This window comes from Cyrtonyx montezumae, unplaced genomic scaffold (genome assembly GCF_038088225.1).
Source record: "Cyrtonyx montezumae isolate F1298 unplaced genomic scaffold, pur_monq_1.0 scaffold_23, whole genome shotgun sequence".
Classification (NCBI taxonomy): Eukaryota; Metazoa; Chordata; class Aves; order Galliformes; family Odontophoridae; genus Cyrtonyx; species Cyrtonyx montezumae.
Window position 1 is genome coordinate 5,731,016 of NW_027071970.1, and position 17,267 is coordinate 5,748,282.

General features: G+C 52.6%; 2 protein-coding genes across 3 annotated transcripts; one reads left to right on the top strand and one right to left on the bottom strand.

Annotated features, from left to right (window-relative positions):
- The first annotated feature begins 38 nt into the window (after nt 1-38).
- HPS4 (HPS4 biogenesis of lysosomal organelles complex 3 subunit 2) lies at nt 39-11,482 on the top strand. 2 transcript variants are annotated; one of them, XM_065739013.1, is made up of 13 exons: nt 702-770; nt 864-938; nt 1,613-1,720; nt 2,089-2,205; nt 2,330-2,424; nt 2,740-2,812; nt 3,480-3,513; nt 4,115-4,211; nt 4,651-5,563; nt 8,108-8,240; nt 8,844-8,952; nt 9,856-9,957; nt 10,295-11,482. In XM_065739013.1, the coding sequence occupies exons 3-13, from the start codon at nt 1,718-1,720 to the stop codon at nt 10,464-10,466; spliced, it is 1,848 nt and encodes a 615-aa protein (XP_065595085.1). In that variant the 5' UTR covers nt 702-770; nt 864-938; nt 1,613-1,717; the 3' UTR covers nt 10,467-11,482. The 2 variants fall into 2 exon arrangements, with proteins under 2 accessions (XP_065595084.1, XP_065595085.1); XM_065739012.1 differs by lacking the exons at nt 864-938; nt 9,856-9,957 and adding an exon at nt 39-153 and having other exon boundaries at nt 627-770.
- A 1,105-nt stretch (nt 11,483-12,587) lies between these two features.
- ASPHD2 (aspartate beta-hydroxylase domain containing 2) lies at nt 12,588-16,519 on the bottom strand. The gene is given in 4 exon segments (XM_065738671.1): nt 12,588-13,756; nt 14,365-14,478; nt 15,641-16,451; nt 16,454-16,519. Coding segments are annotated over 4 exon segments (1,101 nt in total). The 3' UTR covers nt 12,588-13,646.
- Between the last annotated feature and the right edge of the window lie 748 nt (nt 16,520-17,267).

Consider the following 17,267-nt stretch of genomic DNA (forward strand, 5'->3'; position numbering starts at 1 on the left):
GCTGGGAAGCGTGGTGCTTTCCAAGCGTTTCAGTCATCTCTGCCAATGTTTTGCTTTTCTAGGTGGAATTACTTCTTCCTTTACGATGGCTCCAAGGTTAAGGAGGAAGGGGATCCTACGAGTGCTGGGATTTGTTATTTTTATCCTTCCCAGGTAAGGGCTGCTTTCGTTTTGGTGCCTGTACGTGGGTGCCTTAATGGATATATGCTGCTAATTCTGGTTCAGGTCTTCTAGGTGGAGCTTTCGTTTAGTTCTCATTCAGTGTTTGTAAAAGCTCTCAGAAACCTCCCAGGGCTGAAGCTGGGTGAGCAGGGCAGTGCAGCCTGGGTCTCTGAGCTGACCAGTGTTCCTGAGCACTCACACTGTGCTCCCTTGGCTGCAGGTGTTGGCAGTGCTGTCCTCCAGCAGAACCCAGTTCTGTTCTGGTGCTGTGAATAGCAAACACACCAGGGATGGAAGAGCTCTTAAATGAGCTGATATTTGCCTCTGCTACTGCATTTGTTACTGAATTTGTGGTTAACTTTCAATTTGACAGTATAGGTGTTTTTTTTTTGTTGTTTTTTTTTTTCCCCAGTCCCTTTTACAAGGGAAGATGTTAAGCTGTTGTTACCTTCCTTCCTTGTCAGACTCTCCCTGACCAGCAGGAGCTGCTGTGTGGACAGATTGCTGGAGTGGTACACTGCATGACTGAGATTTCAGGGGTTCCTCCAAGCCTCGTTCGCCTGAGGAAGCTCAAGTTTGCAGTTATAGTGGATGGAGAGTACCTATGGGTGAGTTCTGGGGTCTGGAGGCACTACAGAGCTAACACAGGGAGAAGGTCTGAGCTGCTATATCAAACTAAGAGGGTTTTTTTTTCTTTTCAGGGTATGGGCCTGCTCACAGATAGACCTGGGGAGAGCTAGGGTGTGAACTTGCAATGCACAACTTTTCATTGCAAGGTAACTTAGGTTTTGTTTACCACAGCGTGTAAGCACGTGTGAGGGTGATTGCTTCAGCTGTTTTGTAAAAAACTTCACATACCTCATTTGTGTGTTCTTAATATGTGCCTGGCAACAACTATCAGAAGTTGAGGCTTATTTAGTTATGTATATCTGTGGGCTGCTGGCAATGACTGAACAGAAGCCTGTGTGCTGGAGCTTCTAATAAGGACTTAGTCTCCCTGTTTGGAAGTTTGACTGTTGATCCTTCTAGCCCTCAGCATTCCTGCTGCAAAGCTTTGTCACTGTTAACAGATGCTTACTGTATAAAGAGCAGTGTGCAGTAAAGTCATGACAAAAGTGCCCCCAAACTGGGCTAGGGCCACAAGATCTGTTTAATTGGCAGTGCTACTCAGTTAGCACTGAGCTATGTCATCTGCCGTACGATAGAAAGGGAGGGTGTGTAAAATACTGGACTGCCAGCATCTTTTATTCATCCAGTCTATGCCAGGACTTTTCTGTGGGTATTTTTGAATTTCCTTTTCATTTCACTTGTGAACCTGGGGATTGTTTGCCTGCTACAAAACTGCTTTTGTACCTTTGATGCTGATTTGAAAGCAGTGAGAGTTGTTCTCGTCTGCTGTCCATGGGTTTTCCCAGTGAATGCTCATCGTTTATGGCTTTCTGCATTAAAGGTGCTGGGCTGTGCTGTCGATGTCCCTGATGTCAGCTGTAGACGGTTTCTGGAGCAGTTGATCAGCCTCTTCACATTCTACAATGGGCCTGTGCACCAGGCTTACATGGTAACTAAGATCAGCAGCTGTAATGTTTGTGGCTAGGGGATCTTAAACTCTTTCTATACTGGCCAAGCTCTGTCCTGGTACAGCCGTGCTGTGCTGTCTTCCTACTTGCAAAGATCAGACCAAGCTCATGCTTTTCACTTCATAATCCTTTGATACATGCAGGCCTGTCCTCCTATTCTGCCAGGGCTGTGTTAATGTTTGCTGGATGTTCAGATGTTCATAAAGTAGTTTTCTTCTTACGTCATCTTCCTCCTGATTCCCATAAGCTTTGCCACTTGTAGGTGCTATCCCAGACTGATTGCATGTAGCTATTCTGAGTCCAGTGAGGACTGTGAACTGATAGCCACATGGATTTTTCTTGTCCATAGGAGTTTCCTCAGCAGGAGCTAAACAGGCTGTGGGACAGATATATTGAATATATCCAGAAAAACACCAATGACCTCCACAAGATTTTCAGTTCTCTCTGGAATCTGGACAAAAACAAGGTGAAGTCTGTCCTCTGCAGTGCACAGCTCTATCGATGCCTTAGAGCCAGTGCTTCTGTTTTTATTTGCTGTTTGGAGTATTCCCAAGAATTCTCTGGCATAACTTCTGGTTCTCTGCGTTTAGGTGGACCCACTGCTTTTACTGAAAGCAGCTCTCATCTTGCAGACTTGCCAACGGTCTCCCCACGTCTTGGCAGGCTGCGTTATCTACAAAGGCTTGTAAGTAAACAGATGTGACCCAGAGAGGTAACGTTCATGTTAAATCTGCATATGAAATGTATGCTTTCTCAGGACTGTGTTCCCAGAGTGCATCGTGCTGTATTGCTCTTCTGTCTGCATGAGATTCTCTATTTTTTTCTTTTTTTAACCGAACATTGTCAGTGTCCTCTGAGCCTTACTGCAGTGCTGCAGAGAGCTTTGTGCTTGAGTTAAACTTCCCCTCCTGCAGAGCCTTTCGGAGGATCTGCAGGATGCAGCTCTCAGCAAGGTGCAGGTGATGCTCTGCTCATGTATGACTTTGTTTGGCTCTCCTAGGATTGTGAGCACCCAGCTGCCACCTTCTCTCACTGCTAAAGTTCTTCTCCAGGGCAGTGAGTCTTCAGGCCAGGTACGTTGCTGAGCATCCTCTGTATGCAGATATATGCTTGTGTAGATAATCTAGGAGCTCATCACATAGATTTTATGTGCAGTCATTGAGAAGAACAAATATTGATACTCATGATGAGAGCTTTTCTTAGTTGAGATTGAATCAGGTTTCATGGCACTAGGAATTTGCTTTTATTTCAGTCTGAGTTCTTGAATTCTCATCTATGTGATGTTTGATTAGTTTTTTACCCAGGTTTGGGTATTTAGTGTTCAGTATCCAAAATAAGTATCAGTGACAAGTAGATCACTTCTCATTGCCCTTATCAGAGGTAATTATTTATGGGGTTCAAGATCTCCAAAAATCTATCAAGACTGAGCACGTGGAAGACCTTGGTTCTCCCTCAGGTTGAGAGAACCAAGTTTTTATGGACTGCAAAGGCACTAATGGCAGATTATGGTATTTTCCCCAGCTGTGTTTTGTTTCTTGGGAAGTTCCTTTGGCTTTGAGAGCTACGTAAGGTGCAGGTCATTGTCAAGCCTGGTAAACTGATGACTGCGTTTGCTGAAGGGGGGTGGTCTAGGGTCTGTTGTAGTCACAAACAGAACCCCCCTATTGTTCTGTGAGGGGACGGGAAGGGATGTCCTTGGGACACTGGGGACACTGAGCTGATTCTTGACTTTTCTTTCAGAGTGAGCCAGGATGTGAGGAGCAGCAGGAGCCTGGTGAGCATCCAGCTGCAGAGTGCTGATTGTCAAGCACTCAGCAGCAGTGTGTGACAAACCTCTGGGCTGCATTCTCTGCAGTGAGAGGATGAAGCAGTTTGCTGGGATTTGTGTCAAAGCTTTTGCTGAACGTAGGAGCATATCCCTGAGGGTACTGCTGCTGCTAGTCAGCATGTGCCAGTGGGCGTTGTGTAATCAGAACTAGATCCTTCAGCTAAACAAAGGATTTTGCTCTTTTGAGTTTAATTGTGAGTTCTGCAGATGCCCACAACATGTCTGCTTTCATTCCAGTTCCCCATGTGTCTACTTGGCCACTGTTGGAACCCTGAAAACAGATGGCTGATGCTTTCAGTCCAAGCCTTCACTCATTGTTTTTGAGCATCGGTTAACAGATATTCTGCCAGCACAATTAGAGGAGAAAAATAGAAAAAGCAGAAAAATGTGTCATTTTAGATATTAAATAGATGAAGAGAACGGGGAAATTGCCTCCTGGTCAGACCCATTCATCTTGTGATGCCCCAGGATGCAGGATGGAGTTTGGCTTCTGTTCTCTATGCTGGAGCACGCTAATCTAATTCTCAAACCTCCATTGCCCTTGCAGATTCTCCTCTGCCTCAGGGTGTCCGGATCATCCCGGTGTTCCTAACAGAAGATGAAGTCTCTGTGCTCCAGGACTTCCCAGTGGAGTGGATGAGTAGGTAGGAAAGCAGTGTGATGCATAAAGAGGCTTTTAGGACAAGGGGCTACAACGTGTGGCACTGTGTCCTCACAGCCGTCAAATGTTAATTCAGCCTCTGTGTTTTGAAGCTACCTGAGGTCTTTGAGGCTGGACAGAATGTTTGATATCTATATGAAGTGGCCTAAAGCAAAACTGTTTCCCAAGACCACCTGTGATGTTCTGTTGTTTCTCTGTTCACAGTGCTGTTTTTTAAGGCTTTGTGCATTGTGAATAAGGGAGTAACATCATTCTTGGGAGCATGCAGTGTAAGAGACCCATGCTTTTCACCTGTATTAGAACATACTTTGTCCTTTACTAAGGCAGATGTTCTTTTGTAGCTGGAGGTGATAAAATTATTAGGTACATAATAACTCCAAATGGATCCTACTTAGCTTAATCAACTTGTCATCTCCTGGTAGATCAACCACAACCCCAGCAAGCCCAAGAGGAGAGAAGAATGCTCTCAGCTCCCCAGCAATTTCAGAATCAACAAGAGTTCACAGAAACCAAGACCTGAACGATATCTCTCTGCTCACTGAGCAAGCTTCAAGCACAGCCATGCCAGAAGATGCTGCACAGTCAGGCAGCTTTGCAAACAACGTTCCTTTGAAGGGTTTCCCCAAAATAGAAGGCAGGAAAAAGAGTTCTCCAACAGCAGAACTGAGCTGCCCAGGCAGCACAAGGTCGGAGCTCAGTAGGAAAGCATCCTTCTCATCAGATAGACATGTAAAAGAGCTGCTGAGCCCTTCTGTGCTCCCTACTGCTCAGTGTACTCAAACTGCAGATTCATATCTGGAAGACTTTTCCTTTCCAAACCCATATGCCAAGGAACATGAGGGTCAAAGCACGTGGGAATCTCTTGTGGACTCTGATGTTGAACAGCACAGTTATCAGAGCTGTCCCGTGGATGGTGACAGTCCAGCTACCTGCTTTGCTGCCCAAGAGCTGAGCAGAAGGAAGTCAAGGGAACAAGACGAGCAAGGGACTCTGAGCCAAAATAGTGTCTCTGCAGAAAGTGGTGCAGCCAGTGGTAGTTGGGGTTTGGATTGCCCAACCTCTGTTGCACAGTCAGAGCTCAGAAGCAAGAGTCAGCCAATGGCTGCAGACGTTCAGGAGGGGCTATCCAGTGCCCCAGTAGAGAACACAGGCTGTACCCAGAGCGGGGAGCAGGACTGGCCTCAGGCAGGCAGACTGACAGCCCAGGGCACGGAGTCTGACAAGCACTGCAAGTTTATTCAGATGAGCTTGTATGTCCACAGCATCAAGGGGCTTGTGCTCTCTCTGCTAGCAGAAGATTGCCTCCGAGATGACCAGAGCTCAGTTGAGGATGTGGTAAGTAGGAAACCTCCTCCACACGTGCAGATCAGTTACAGCTGCTGGGCCTGTGGTAGGATGGGATGGGGGTTGGTAATGGCGAGTGAGTGTTGAATCTGTGTCCCCATCTCTCCTCACCCACTCTGTGGCATAGTAGGTGAAGTTATTTGTCTGAGCAGAGTCAACACAACCAGAGAGAACTCAGACCTGTTGGTGAGCATAAAGGAGCCAGCCTGAGAGGTGGGAGCACTGTCACGGGTGGCACCCGGAGCTGTTGTTGTGTGTTAGCTCCCGTGCAGCACTCCTGAGCAGAACGTGTCAGTGCAAGTGCGAGACAGCCCTGCTGGCTGCCAGGGGGACCATGCTGCTTTCAGGATTTGCTGGAAACCCTGTCAGTTCTGTTAGTGCTTTTTGGAAAGCGAGGTATGTTCTCTGTTTAACCTCTATGCTGTGTGTCGCAGCTTCTATCTGGAGGCAGCAGCGAGATGTATCTGGCAGCAGCTCCCAGCAGTGCTTCCTCTCTAAATGAGTCTGCTTGCCTAGACCCCCCCCCAGCCTCCTTTGACCCCTCCCCCCACAACCTGCCCTTCGCTGACCATTCCTTACCTCCCCTCACTTCTTCCCCCACCCCGCCGTGCCCAGGGACCTGCAGCAGGAGCGATGGGTGCCACTCGATGTAGGTGGTGCACTGGAGTGATCCAGGGTGCCTCCACTGCTGTGTGCAGCCTCCTGCTGAGCAGTGCAGTGCAGTTAATGAGCTGCTCACGAGTGCGGGGGAAGGATGTGCCTGCTCCCGGCGTTTCCCTGTGAAGTATTTGTCTGCAGAGCGATGCCCTGCCTCTGCCTCAGCCAGAGAGCTGAGTCAAAGCTGCAGAGGTCTGTTTGATATGCCAGTTGCCATAGGAACAACCTCATTTCTTTAGCTGTCAGACTGGAAGGTGGAGGAGAGCTCAGACTAATGCTGCCTTCCAGCAGTGGCAGAGCCTCAAGGTTACTCTTTGCTTCTGAGCTCTGGGACTCGGGGGCTGTGTGTGTGACCCCCTGTACACAAAGGGATGCACAGCACACAGGGATTGCATTGGTAGGGAGAGGATTGCCAGCAAGCCTTCACCTCCTGCTGCAGCTCTGCTAGCTTGCCCTGTTTTTATTCTGCTCATTTGGACCAGGGCTGCACAGCTCCTTGCCTGCTCTGGTGAAGGGGGGAGGCTGCAGGGTGTGTGCAGGTAGGGACTGCTGGCTTGAGAGCCAGAGGTCCTTCCTGCTGTAGATTGGGTTAGTGCCGCTGGTGACAGGCATGCATTGCATGTCTTTCCCCCATCAAAAGCTGAGCATGACCTCAAGGTGGGCCCACCTCGGCTCAGTATGTCACTCAGCTCTTTCAGGTGTTGTTCCCTGGAGGAGATGTGCTGCCAGTCCTGCTGTCCCAGGAGGAACAGTGCATTGCTCCAGGTCACAGAGCCAGGACCTTGCAGACTGCTGCTGGTGTCGTGTTTGGGCATGAGGCACAACCTTAGCCTGTCCTTTTGTTTATCTGTGGATTAAAAATGACCCTCAGCTCTCAGGGTTGTCAAAGCTTAGTTGTAATTAATATGTTGAGTGCTTTGAGGCCCCTGAATGACACCAAAGAAGGGTAAAATATGCTACTTGTGCAGCTGCAGACAGCAGGCAGCACAGACCAGCCCGCGGGGAGTGGCTCCTAGTGCAGACCTTCGCTGCAGAGCAGGCAGAGTCCTGGTCTTGGTGTGTGGCTGTGGGAAGGTGTTATCCCTTTTCTTCATTTCACAGAAAAGCAGATCTGTCCTGCAACCTGGGGTGAAGGGCAGGCCCTGCATTGTGCTGAATGGAGGCCTGATCCTGTACATGGCTGGGGAGGGAGGGAGGTGGAGGATTAGGAAGATAATGGAGTTAATAGTTTGTTCTAGCCAGCTCTGCTGCCCCAGGGCTGCAATCCTACAGCTGGTCCAGAGCCTTAGAACCACCCTGCTCCCATCCCTTGCCTCGTGTGTCATTGCACTGATGTGTGAGTGTGTCACTCAGGTCGTTGCCCACAGGTGAGCTGTGTGTTTGTTTGCTTTTACCTCCTGCTGATAACCCAGTGCCTGCCTGCAGCTCTGTGCCCAGGCAGTGGGAGTTAGGTGTACAGAGTGAGTGCTGCAGGAAGCACCTCGGGCACTAAATCCATCCCAGACACGTACATCTGCATCTCGTGTTGTATCTTTTTGGTATAATAGAAGCTGAGCAGCAGAGCAATGTTCTTTGCTGCTGAAAGTCATGGGCAGGCTATAAAAAATGAGCCCTGGATGGGTGATGTTTGGTGGCAATTTAATGGTGTCTTCCTGTTGCAGATAGCATCAGGTGGTTTAATGGCTTATTTTCAGGCTGGTGTGCCCTTTTCTGTGTCCCCATCTCCCTGCTTCCCTCTGCCCATATTAACTGTTCTGGTGAGAGCCTGGGCAGCAGCAGGAGGGCTCTGATCCCTGTGACACCTGCATCAGTTACCACGCTCCCTGCACTGCCTCTTTGCATGTCTGCTCTAACATCTGCCTTTTACCCTGTATGCAGTACCACAGCAGCCTGGCTTCTCTGAATGGCCTCGAGGTTCATCTGAGGGAGACTTTACCCAAAGACTCTGTGTCCTCAGCCAAGGCAACCTACAGCTTCACTCATTATGACTGCATCCAGAACGTGCTCACAGGTAAGCCTGTGTCTTCTGGACTGTTTGGGATTTGTGGCAACCTCTCGTTTCAGACAGCTTCTCGGCCACACTGCTTGCAGAGTTGGTGCAGCTGGCACTTAAGAAATGGCCCTGGGTGATGGTACAGCAGTGTAAGTCATTTGTAGCTGCAGGAAGCAGATGGAAGGGTGCTGCCCTGGGTTGATGGCAGACCACGTGCATACAGGAAGCTCCATACAAAAATCACTCTGGTTTGTTCTCATGTTTCCCTTTTCCTGGCAGCCTCCCAGACAGCAGCCTGACTCTCTGCAGTTTAGAAGAATCACCTTAGGGAATGAGAGAAACCCCAGTGATTGTAGGTTGCCACACCTCAGGTTTTCCTTGCACTCCTGCAGTCTGGATACGTGTGGGCAGAGGCACCGAGGCACCCCAGGCTTTGTGTGTGCGTGGCTGAGCAATATGCAGCTGCTGGCTGTTGAGGTCACACTGGGACTTGGGGTGTCATCCAGTCTGTTCTGCTGATGTACAGACTGTGGGAGAAATCCAGTGTTTTCCTGCATGGGAAATAGGTGCACACTTCTTCACAGCACAGGCTTCTAACACCTCCCTGCTCATGTCCTGCAGCCAATGTGCCCCATCCACCTGGCCCTTTGGATCGTCACTTCCTGAGGGCTGCCATGCTGATCCACTCTGACTTCAATCAGCTTCCAACTATTTCAGAAGTGATTGTTAGGTAAGGTGTGTTCATTACTCCCTCCTCTTCCAGGCACAGGGCTGCTGTGTAGCACCCAAAGTGGGTGGATGCTGCATCAGCATTCTCTGACACTGCTTGCTGTGGTCTGCCAAATGCCATCATGGGGGAGTCTGCAGCCAGGGGTGCAGTTGTGTCACCTTATTCCCTGATTCCTTATTAAGCATCCTGCTCTTCAGATGTAGGATGCTTCATATTCTGCCTGTAGTGTGATCTGGATGTTAAAAAGCTTAAATGGAACTGACATGAGTGAGGTGAAGGCACAGCTGAGTTGTGCCATGGGTTTGGATTAAGATATAATAGTAGAATATTATCATGCTGGCACCGTAAGGTTCTGAGAGATGGTTTTAAATATAGCTGTTCCTAATAAATTTGTGTCTCGGCTGGGAGCCAAAGGCGCACAGAATTGGCAACCTAGATTTTGTTTTCTTGCACGGCTTGTCGAGTTGGAAACACACAGTAATGTGCGTGGCAAACTTGATCGTGATGCGCCAAGCAGAGATGGTCTTCTCACAGCCAGAGCCTCTCCACACAGCCACAGCTAAGGCTGCTTCTGTGCTGCAGCACCCTATGCTCCTGCATCCTCCAGGAGGATGGTTATGTTCTGTGAGCAGAGATTCTGCTTGCCTGGCCACGCTTGTTGTCCAGAATGTGATGAAATAAAGATGCTCCTGGGAATCACTGCTTCACTTTTTATGATGCTTGCCAAGGGAATGTGAATCATATGCTTCAGTGCTGGAGACTCCTTGTTTAGCATTAGGCTGACTGGCTCCTTAAATCTGATACTGGGTAAGCTGGCGCATTCTGTGTTGCCCCAAAAAAAGCAACTCCACGTGTGAATCAGTCTGAGTAACAAGATGACTAAAACTGCTTTCTTTTATGGAGAGTTGTCACAGGAGGGTGTCAGCAAACATATCAGTTGCTGCTTTCCGCTGTCAGGGAGGAGTGCAGAGTCCTTTGCTTTACTTTCTCCAGGCTCTCTCACAGGTAAACACTGAGTGCTGGTTTTTACTCAGTGACTTGAGCCTTTCTGGTTACAGTGTCTGATCTGTGTCTTGGTTTCATCACGCATGTGACTAAATAACCTTGATGGTTCCTGCTGCAGGGTGTGGGTGTTAATGCTGCCGAGCAGGTCACAGACCACGAGGGATATGACCCTTTCTCTTAGGACGTGTCCTTTGAGAAGGACGCCCTGTGGCCTTCTGGCAATGCATTGCAGGGTTTAGATGGATCTTGGAGTCCAGTGCTGCGAGCATTGCAGTGCCCAGCACTGTGAGCACAATGCTGTAAGTCCTGACTGCTGCTTTCTCTCCTGTCTCACCAGGAACGCCTCCACAGCAGTGTATGCTTGCCGAAACCCTGTCCAGGAGACATACTTCCAGCAGCTGGGTGCTCCACTCCGCAACTCGGGCGCTCCCAACCCTCAGGACAGTGCATTCAGCTTGCCAAGCAAGGCCAAGCAAAAGATGCTGAAGCATGGAGTGAACCTACTTTGAACTGTTGCACTGGAGGTAGCCTATCTCAGCAGTAATGAGAGCTGGTTCATCTCCAAAAGCCAAATTCTCAAAGCTATTTGCCCTGTAAGCACGATGCTCTGTGCTGTGATCTCCAGCCTGCCCCGATGAAGGGGCACTCATACTGCCCTGCTCCTGCAGCACATGTTGAGCACAATGTCGTTGTTAGCACCTACCACTGACTGAAGATAGAAAACAGCTGTGTTGGGGTGTTCAGTTTACATTGACTTGTAGGACTCTTTGTGGTGCTCTACTGCCGCAGAGACTCCTGGAGTGCCTTGACCAAAAACAGAACCTCTCCTTGCTCTAAGCTACACAGGACACTGGATTTCTGGGCAGTGTTTGCTTTCAGAAAAAGAACCCTGCACTTGCCTTGAGTTCTGTGCTTGTCCTGGTCAGACTTGGACTTTTTTTTTGTACCTCTTAATCTATAGAAATGATTTTCTGCAGCAACGTAGTGCCTTATCTTGATTAATAGCCTGCAAGCTGTCCAACTAACTGGAACAGAGCAAGCTCAGCTAAACTCCTAACTCCCCTCCAGTAGCTGTCAGTAGGTTTTATTCTGTAGCTGTATCTGGCAGATCCTTGTCCCTCTGCACATGCGTGCTCTGTGTTCCCCCAGGCTGCTCACCAGAAAGCAGAAAGGTGCTGCAACCTTCTGACCTCCCTTGGGGGGTCTGAATGCACTACACCCCTCTCCTCCTCAGCCACTCATGTCCTTTCCCTCCTGCTGCTTCACCTCCTGGCTCTCACTGCTCTAGTTGTTTGCACTCCATTGGCAGGGAAGGCAGGTGCCAGCCCCTTAAGCTGATGGAACCAAAGAGGTTTTATAGCTCCCCAGCACCTGTTGTCTTTCTGCTTGAGCATTCCCTGTCAGTGGCTTGCAGGGGTGGGACAGGCAGTGGTGGCTGCTTAGCCCTGAGTGATGAATCCTGCCATCTGACTGCTGCTGCTACATACATGCACATCACTGTGAAAATAAAAGCCTCCAAGACTCATCCAAGAGCTCTGTGTCAGCAGCCAGAGTCCCATTCTCTCCGCCTTGTTTGTGGCTCATGTTGGGGCTGGGCAACCTGAGCAGTGCTGTCAGCTCCCTCGTGGCTGAGCTCCTGCAGCGATGTGTGCTCCATCAGGAAGCACAGAGCTGAAGGAAAAGCCTGAGAGGGACGGGAGGGAGTTCTGGCACAGCAGCAGAGCACAAAATAGATGCCGTTGCCTGCTGTCTTCAGGAATCTTCCGCTGCAATCTGCTGTGCCGTCTGTCAGCAGTGAACAGCTGGGCTGGTTCTGTTGTGTTCTGCTGCTTGAGCTGCATCTGGCTGCCAGGATTGCCTCCGGGGTTTTGCTTTAGAGGAACATGGTCATTGGGGTAAGACAGTAAAATGCTCCAGGCTTAGTGGTTGCATTGCAGAGAGGATGTTTAGAAGGGGTCACGTTAAAGTGCAATGATGAGGGGCAGCTGCTGCCATGGCCATGTATTGCTAACAGGGTCAGGGCTGTCAATGAGCAGTGCCAAGCTGCCCGGGGGCTGGAGGGGGGTTGTTGGGTGCTGATTTTTGTGCAGAGGGACAGCAAATGTGTGAGAGGCAGCATGGCATCCTAGAGCTGCCCTTGACATATCACTGCAGGCAGCTGCAAGCCTTTTCCAAAACGTGGTTTGGGGAATTTAGTTATTTTCCTTTTAGAAGGCCCTTCTGCCGAGCCTGAAGAGCACCGAGGCAGTGCGGTGGTTCCTCATGCTGCCTTGGCAAGGGCGGTGCTGGGGGCTGATGGCAGGCTGGGGCCAGCTGTCCAGCTTTGCAAGGGAGCAGAGACCTTAGGGGTGGGATCGATGCAGGGAGCTGCCAGGCAGCTGCCCCCTGTGCCCCCTGCCGGCACGGGCAGGGGGCTGGGGCTGTGCTGAAGCCATGCCCTCAATCGCTGCCAGTTCAGCCTCAGCCCTTTGCCTCCTCCCACCCTGCAGCTCCTGTTGTTTCCAATGCTTTGCTCCTTACAGCGAGCTGAGCTGCTGGGGCCAGCTCAGGAAAGGATCCAGCTCCTGTGTGTTTTGTTTTACCCTGGAACAGTTACACAAGCAGGCAGAGCCTGGTCTGTTTTCAGCACAACGGTTTATTGATAATCTTTACTTATCCACTGTAGGAATGTTACCAAACTGTCAGACAGTTAGCAAGCCAGCCTGCTTCCTCAGAGCCTGTTTCCAAGTAATCAATGCGTGTAGAAATCATGCATTTCAGATATTCTGTAACAAGACAGGTGTAAAAAATATCTCAGATGTATTTGAAATCTCTGCCTTATCTTGCAATCTGAAAAATCTGTAAAGAAATTGTTCTAGAGCAGGGCTGCATCCCCAGGAGGGGCCGGGAGGAGGGCGATGCTGAGCCTGGAAACCTTTGCTGTGCTCTCAGGTGCGTGGGCACAGCCTCCCTGCTCTCACCCAGGCTGGGGATGAGCGAGCAGCAGCAGGAGGGCTGGCTGCCACTCCTCACTGCCCTCCCTGCAGGACATCAAAGTCTGAACTGCCACCTGCCCCGGCTTCCACTTGTGAAAACCAAGGGTTGCAGGTGAGGCAGGGAGGACGTTTGGGCATTGGTAACGCCTCAGGTGAGGTGACAGAGCAGGGCTGGCTGCATGCCACCCCTTCAGCAGGGAGGGTGTGCTGCCTGGGCCATGCGCAGCCAAGCCAGCGGGCACCACGCTGCCACCCCATGCTGCTGCTGTCCCGTTGTGGTGCCACTGCAGCCATCTGTCAGCATGGGGACCCCAAACAGGGCAAGGGCAGGCTGAGCGCAGCGCTTCGCCCCACTTTGCTGTCTTGGGCACGTGAGCGTCGTCCTTTTGATGGCCACGAGAAACTTTACATGATTACATTCAAACAAACACCCTTGTAACTCTACTTCTGAACACTGCAAAACACGAGCAACATAACACGGATGGGAGTGGGACTGCATCTAACCACGGGGGGAACGCAGCGCGCCGCCGTGGTGGGAAATGATCCCCTGAAGCCGTGATGGAAGGAAAGAGATGCAGCTGATACACGTCGAAGTTTCCATTTACAAAACCCTCGGGAGGAGGTCCTGGCACTGTGAGAAGCCCCTGCCCTGGGCAGCGTCCGCAGGCGGCGCTGGAGCTGCGGTGCCCTCACCCCGACATCGCGGCGGTGACCTCAGCGTCCCGGGGCGAAGATGAAATCCAGCGCCTGGCGCTCGGCGGCTGCAACGTTGGGATGCCACAGGTCCACCATGAAGACCACACGGGGACCCTCCTCTGGGGGACCTGGGTGGGATGAGGAGCGGGGTGAGGAGTTGCTCCGTGCCCTGCTGGTGGCACCGAGGTGCTGGGTGGTTGCGGTGTGCACCCTAGCGTGGTGTGTGCTGCTTCAAGGCTGGCTGGGCGCCTCCTGCATGCAAGGCAGGGTGCTCCCTGCTCGGCCCCTGTGCTGCTTTTTGCAGTCAGAGTAGGGTGGCAGGTGTGGTGCGGAGTGTCATCCTCGCAGCTGGGGCTCAGGGTGATGTGTGGAGCTGCTGCTGCGCTATTCTGCCAGTCCCCGTGGCTCTGAAATAAGCTGTGTTTCCCAATTCCATAGCGGGGAATATGTGGGAGCAACAGCTTTTGTTCTCCCACCTGCTCCCCTGCATGAAGCAGTTCTGCTTGGTGCTTCCATGCCATCAGAAGCTAATACCAGCTAATTTGGGTGAGGCGAAGCAGAACAGCCTCCATCAGGCACCAAGGCAGCAAAGCCAACCCTGCATCCTCCTGCAGTGCTGTGCTGCCACAGGATGTCTGCAGGAGGGAGGCAGCCCCTACAGGTCAGGGGCTGGAGCCTCAGGAAACAGGGAGGAAGCCAAGGGGATGAGACTGCAGCCCCAGAGCCATGCACTTACCTTCATGAAAGGCGGTGTGCAGGAAGGAGTCGTCGAAGAGCAGGCAGCGACCCTCAGCCCAGCACTGCGGCTCACCCCCCACCACCAGCTCACAGTTGCTGGGGGTCTTCAGACCTTTGGGTGCAAACAGAGGACAGAGATCGGTCAGTTCCCACGGGGAGCAGTCCCAAAATATGAGCACTGAGTTCTCTGCTGCTGTCCGTGGGCAAAGTGGAGACCGAGGGGTGCCGAGGGGCTGCTTCCATATGAAGGGAGCTGCAGATGCTGAGCTCAGCACAGGGCAGAGCCCAGGGCATAGATAACACGAGGTGCTGTTAACAGCACCCTGTGTGGCTGCAATGCCACCTATGGCAGGGCTGGAGCTGCTGGAGATGGAACAGTCACCTGCCCTGAGGATGCAGCTGAAGTTCAGAAAGGGGCAGGGCTCCCATGACCTGCAGATGGTAACAAGGCTGCAAACGAGCAGAGCGGAGCTCTGTGCCAAATCTGAGCAAGCACAGCGAGGACTGCAGCTGCTCAGGAGAGCCAGGAGCACAAAAGCTGCTGGGTGTTTCTAATGCGTGTTTCAAAGACTACAAAACCTAAGCCCGTTTCCCTGTGCAGCAGCCCCAGCTGGATGGGCGTGGATGCAGGCGGGCAGGACTGGGGCTGTGCACAGCCCCTGTGTTTGGCTCAGCCACAACGAGACCTGGGGAAACACCCAGATTCATCAATGCTGAGTGCTGTTCTGCTTTGCACAGCAGCTGACCTGGAAGGCTCTTGGCTCAAATGCAACCACACCATGGGCACAACGGGAGCTGGAACAGGTGGGGATGACACTGGGTGTGCTGCATCCTGGCTGCTGGCTGCAAGCAGGTGTAGTGAGGCACACATTGCCTGCACCTGCGGCTAGGACCCGCCTTGCACCTGGCTGAGCCCTGCCCACGTCTGCCCTGGGGGCTGTCTGATCTGAGACCATCTCCCACTTCTAACCAAAGGCAGCCGCAGCCGGCGCTCACTTGACGGGAGCTGGCGGAGCAGCCACGCTCACTGTTTGCCAGCAGTGCCCGTGTGGTGCCTCCCCCACCGCCATCTGTGCTGCATGGGCTCTCCCCAGCACCCGCAGAGCTGGGAGCGCCGAGGGGACACCCAGAGCCAAGGCACCAAGGTGGCACCTGGCCCTTCTCCGGGCTCACAGCAACATCCAGTGGGGTGAGAACCGAGCTCAGGATGGATGGGGGGCAGCTCAGATACACCTGAGCAGGGATACCCCACAAAACACCCGCCGGGCACTTACCCAGGTGACAGCGGATGCGGATGTTGGTGGGACCATAGTGCTCGGCGATGACGGTGCCCGGGCTCAGCACGGAGATGCAAGCGTTCCCAAAGACATTGTTCCCAATGCAGGTGCGAAGGCTGCCGAGCAAGCGGTACGTCCGTGGGCATCTCCTGCAGTTCCTGGGCACGCACATGCCCTGGTTCACCAGGTAGAAGGTGAACCACTCCCCGCTGGGCGTGCTGTTCATTTTCCATCCTTGTGGGAGGCTGCAGTTTGAGAACGCTTTGTAGAGGCTCTCAAACTCGCACAGGATGGTCTGGAAGTTGCGCTCCAGCACCTCCACGTCGTGCTTCTGAGCGTCCCGCGAGAAGTAGGGGGCGGTGGGCAGGTCGGGCAGGAAGAACACCTCCGGCTTCTGGATGGAGGGCCGGCTGTTGAGGTAGCGGCCCTGCTCGCGGATGCCCTTATGGATCCTGCCCATGCCGGACCAGGAGTAGCGCTTGGCGTACTCCTGCAGGTTGTGGTAGAGCTTCTGGTTGAGGCCATCGTGGGGCGAGCAGCGTGCGCACTCGGGCGCGTGGCAGTAGACGAAGCCGTTCTGCACGCCGTTGGCCTCGGCGCCCTGCATCAGCGCGTTGACGGCGGGGTAGGCACGGGGCTGCTCGCGGCCCACGTGGTAGCAGTACCAGACAAAGAGCAGCAGCAGGCAGCCCACGGCCAGCAGCGCACCGCCGTCGCAGTCCCGGAACGACTGGATGCCGGCGGCGATGAAATCCCGCAGCCCGTCCAGGGAGCAGCTCCAGTCCAGCAGCCACACCAGAGGCATGGTGGGGAGGTGGAGGGCGCAGGGGGGCCCCGCCGCTCAGTCCTGGTGCTCTGCAGGGGCACCCACTCCATGCAGCACTGCCATGGGGATGCGGGGCCACGGCCAGGCCCAGCTCGGCATGCTCCTGGGAGTCAGGGGTCAGCAGCACCGTGCCCACCTCATCCTGATATGTGGTGCTGGGGGGCTCTGGGGAAACAAACCCGGAGGTGTTACGGGGGTGTGGGCAGAGGACGGTGGCCCAGCAGCCTGGTGTTGTCCCACAAGAAGTTTGTACCCGCTCCCACCAGCATCCCCACAAGCAATCTCAATGCCAGCTATAAGGGAAGCTGCAGAGCCATCCCCCCCACCACGCTCCTACTGCCCCACCTCCTCCTCTGCTCTTCTCCCAAATTTCTCCTCTCCATCAGTCCCTTATCACACCTGACATCCATCTGATAAGGCAGCCAGGGGCTGAGCTCAGAATGGTCTCTTAACAGCCCTATCTCACCACTCATCAGTTTATCTTCTTGATCTAAATGGTCTGAAACAACTCTCTCCTTCCAAAGGACTCTGTCCCTCCAAAAACAGCAGAGTTGCCACCAGCACTGAAGGCAGCACCCACCGCAGGCTCCCTGTGACAGCCCCATGGGCTCACACCCACTGCAGCCTAACATCCCCTCCCTGCAGCACAAAGCAGAGATGCCAGCAAGGTTCCAGGCTGGTAGAGCTCTTGGGGCAGCCAGGGGGTGAGGTGATGCTTCTGTTCCCCAGAGCTACACTTGCCCTATGCCTGCTCCAAACTCCATCCCCAGAGCTCCTCTGTAGGAGCACCAACCTGAA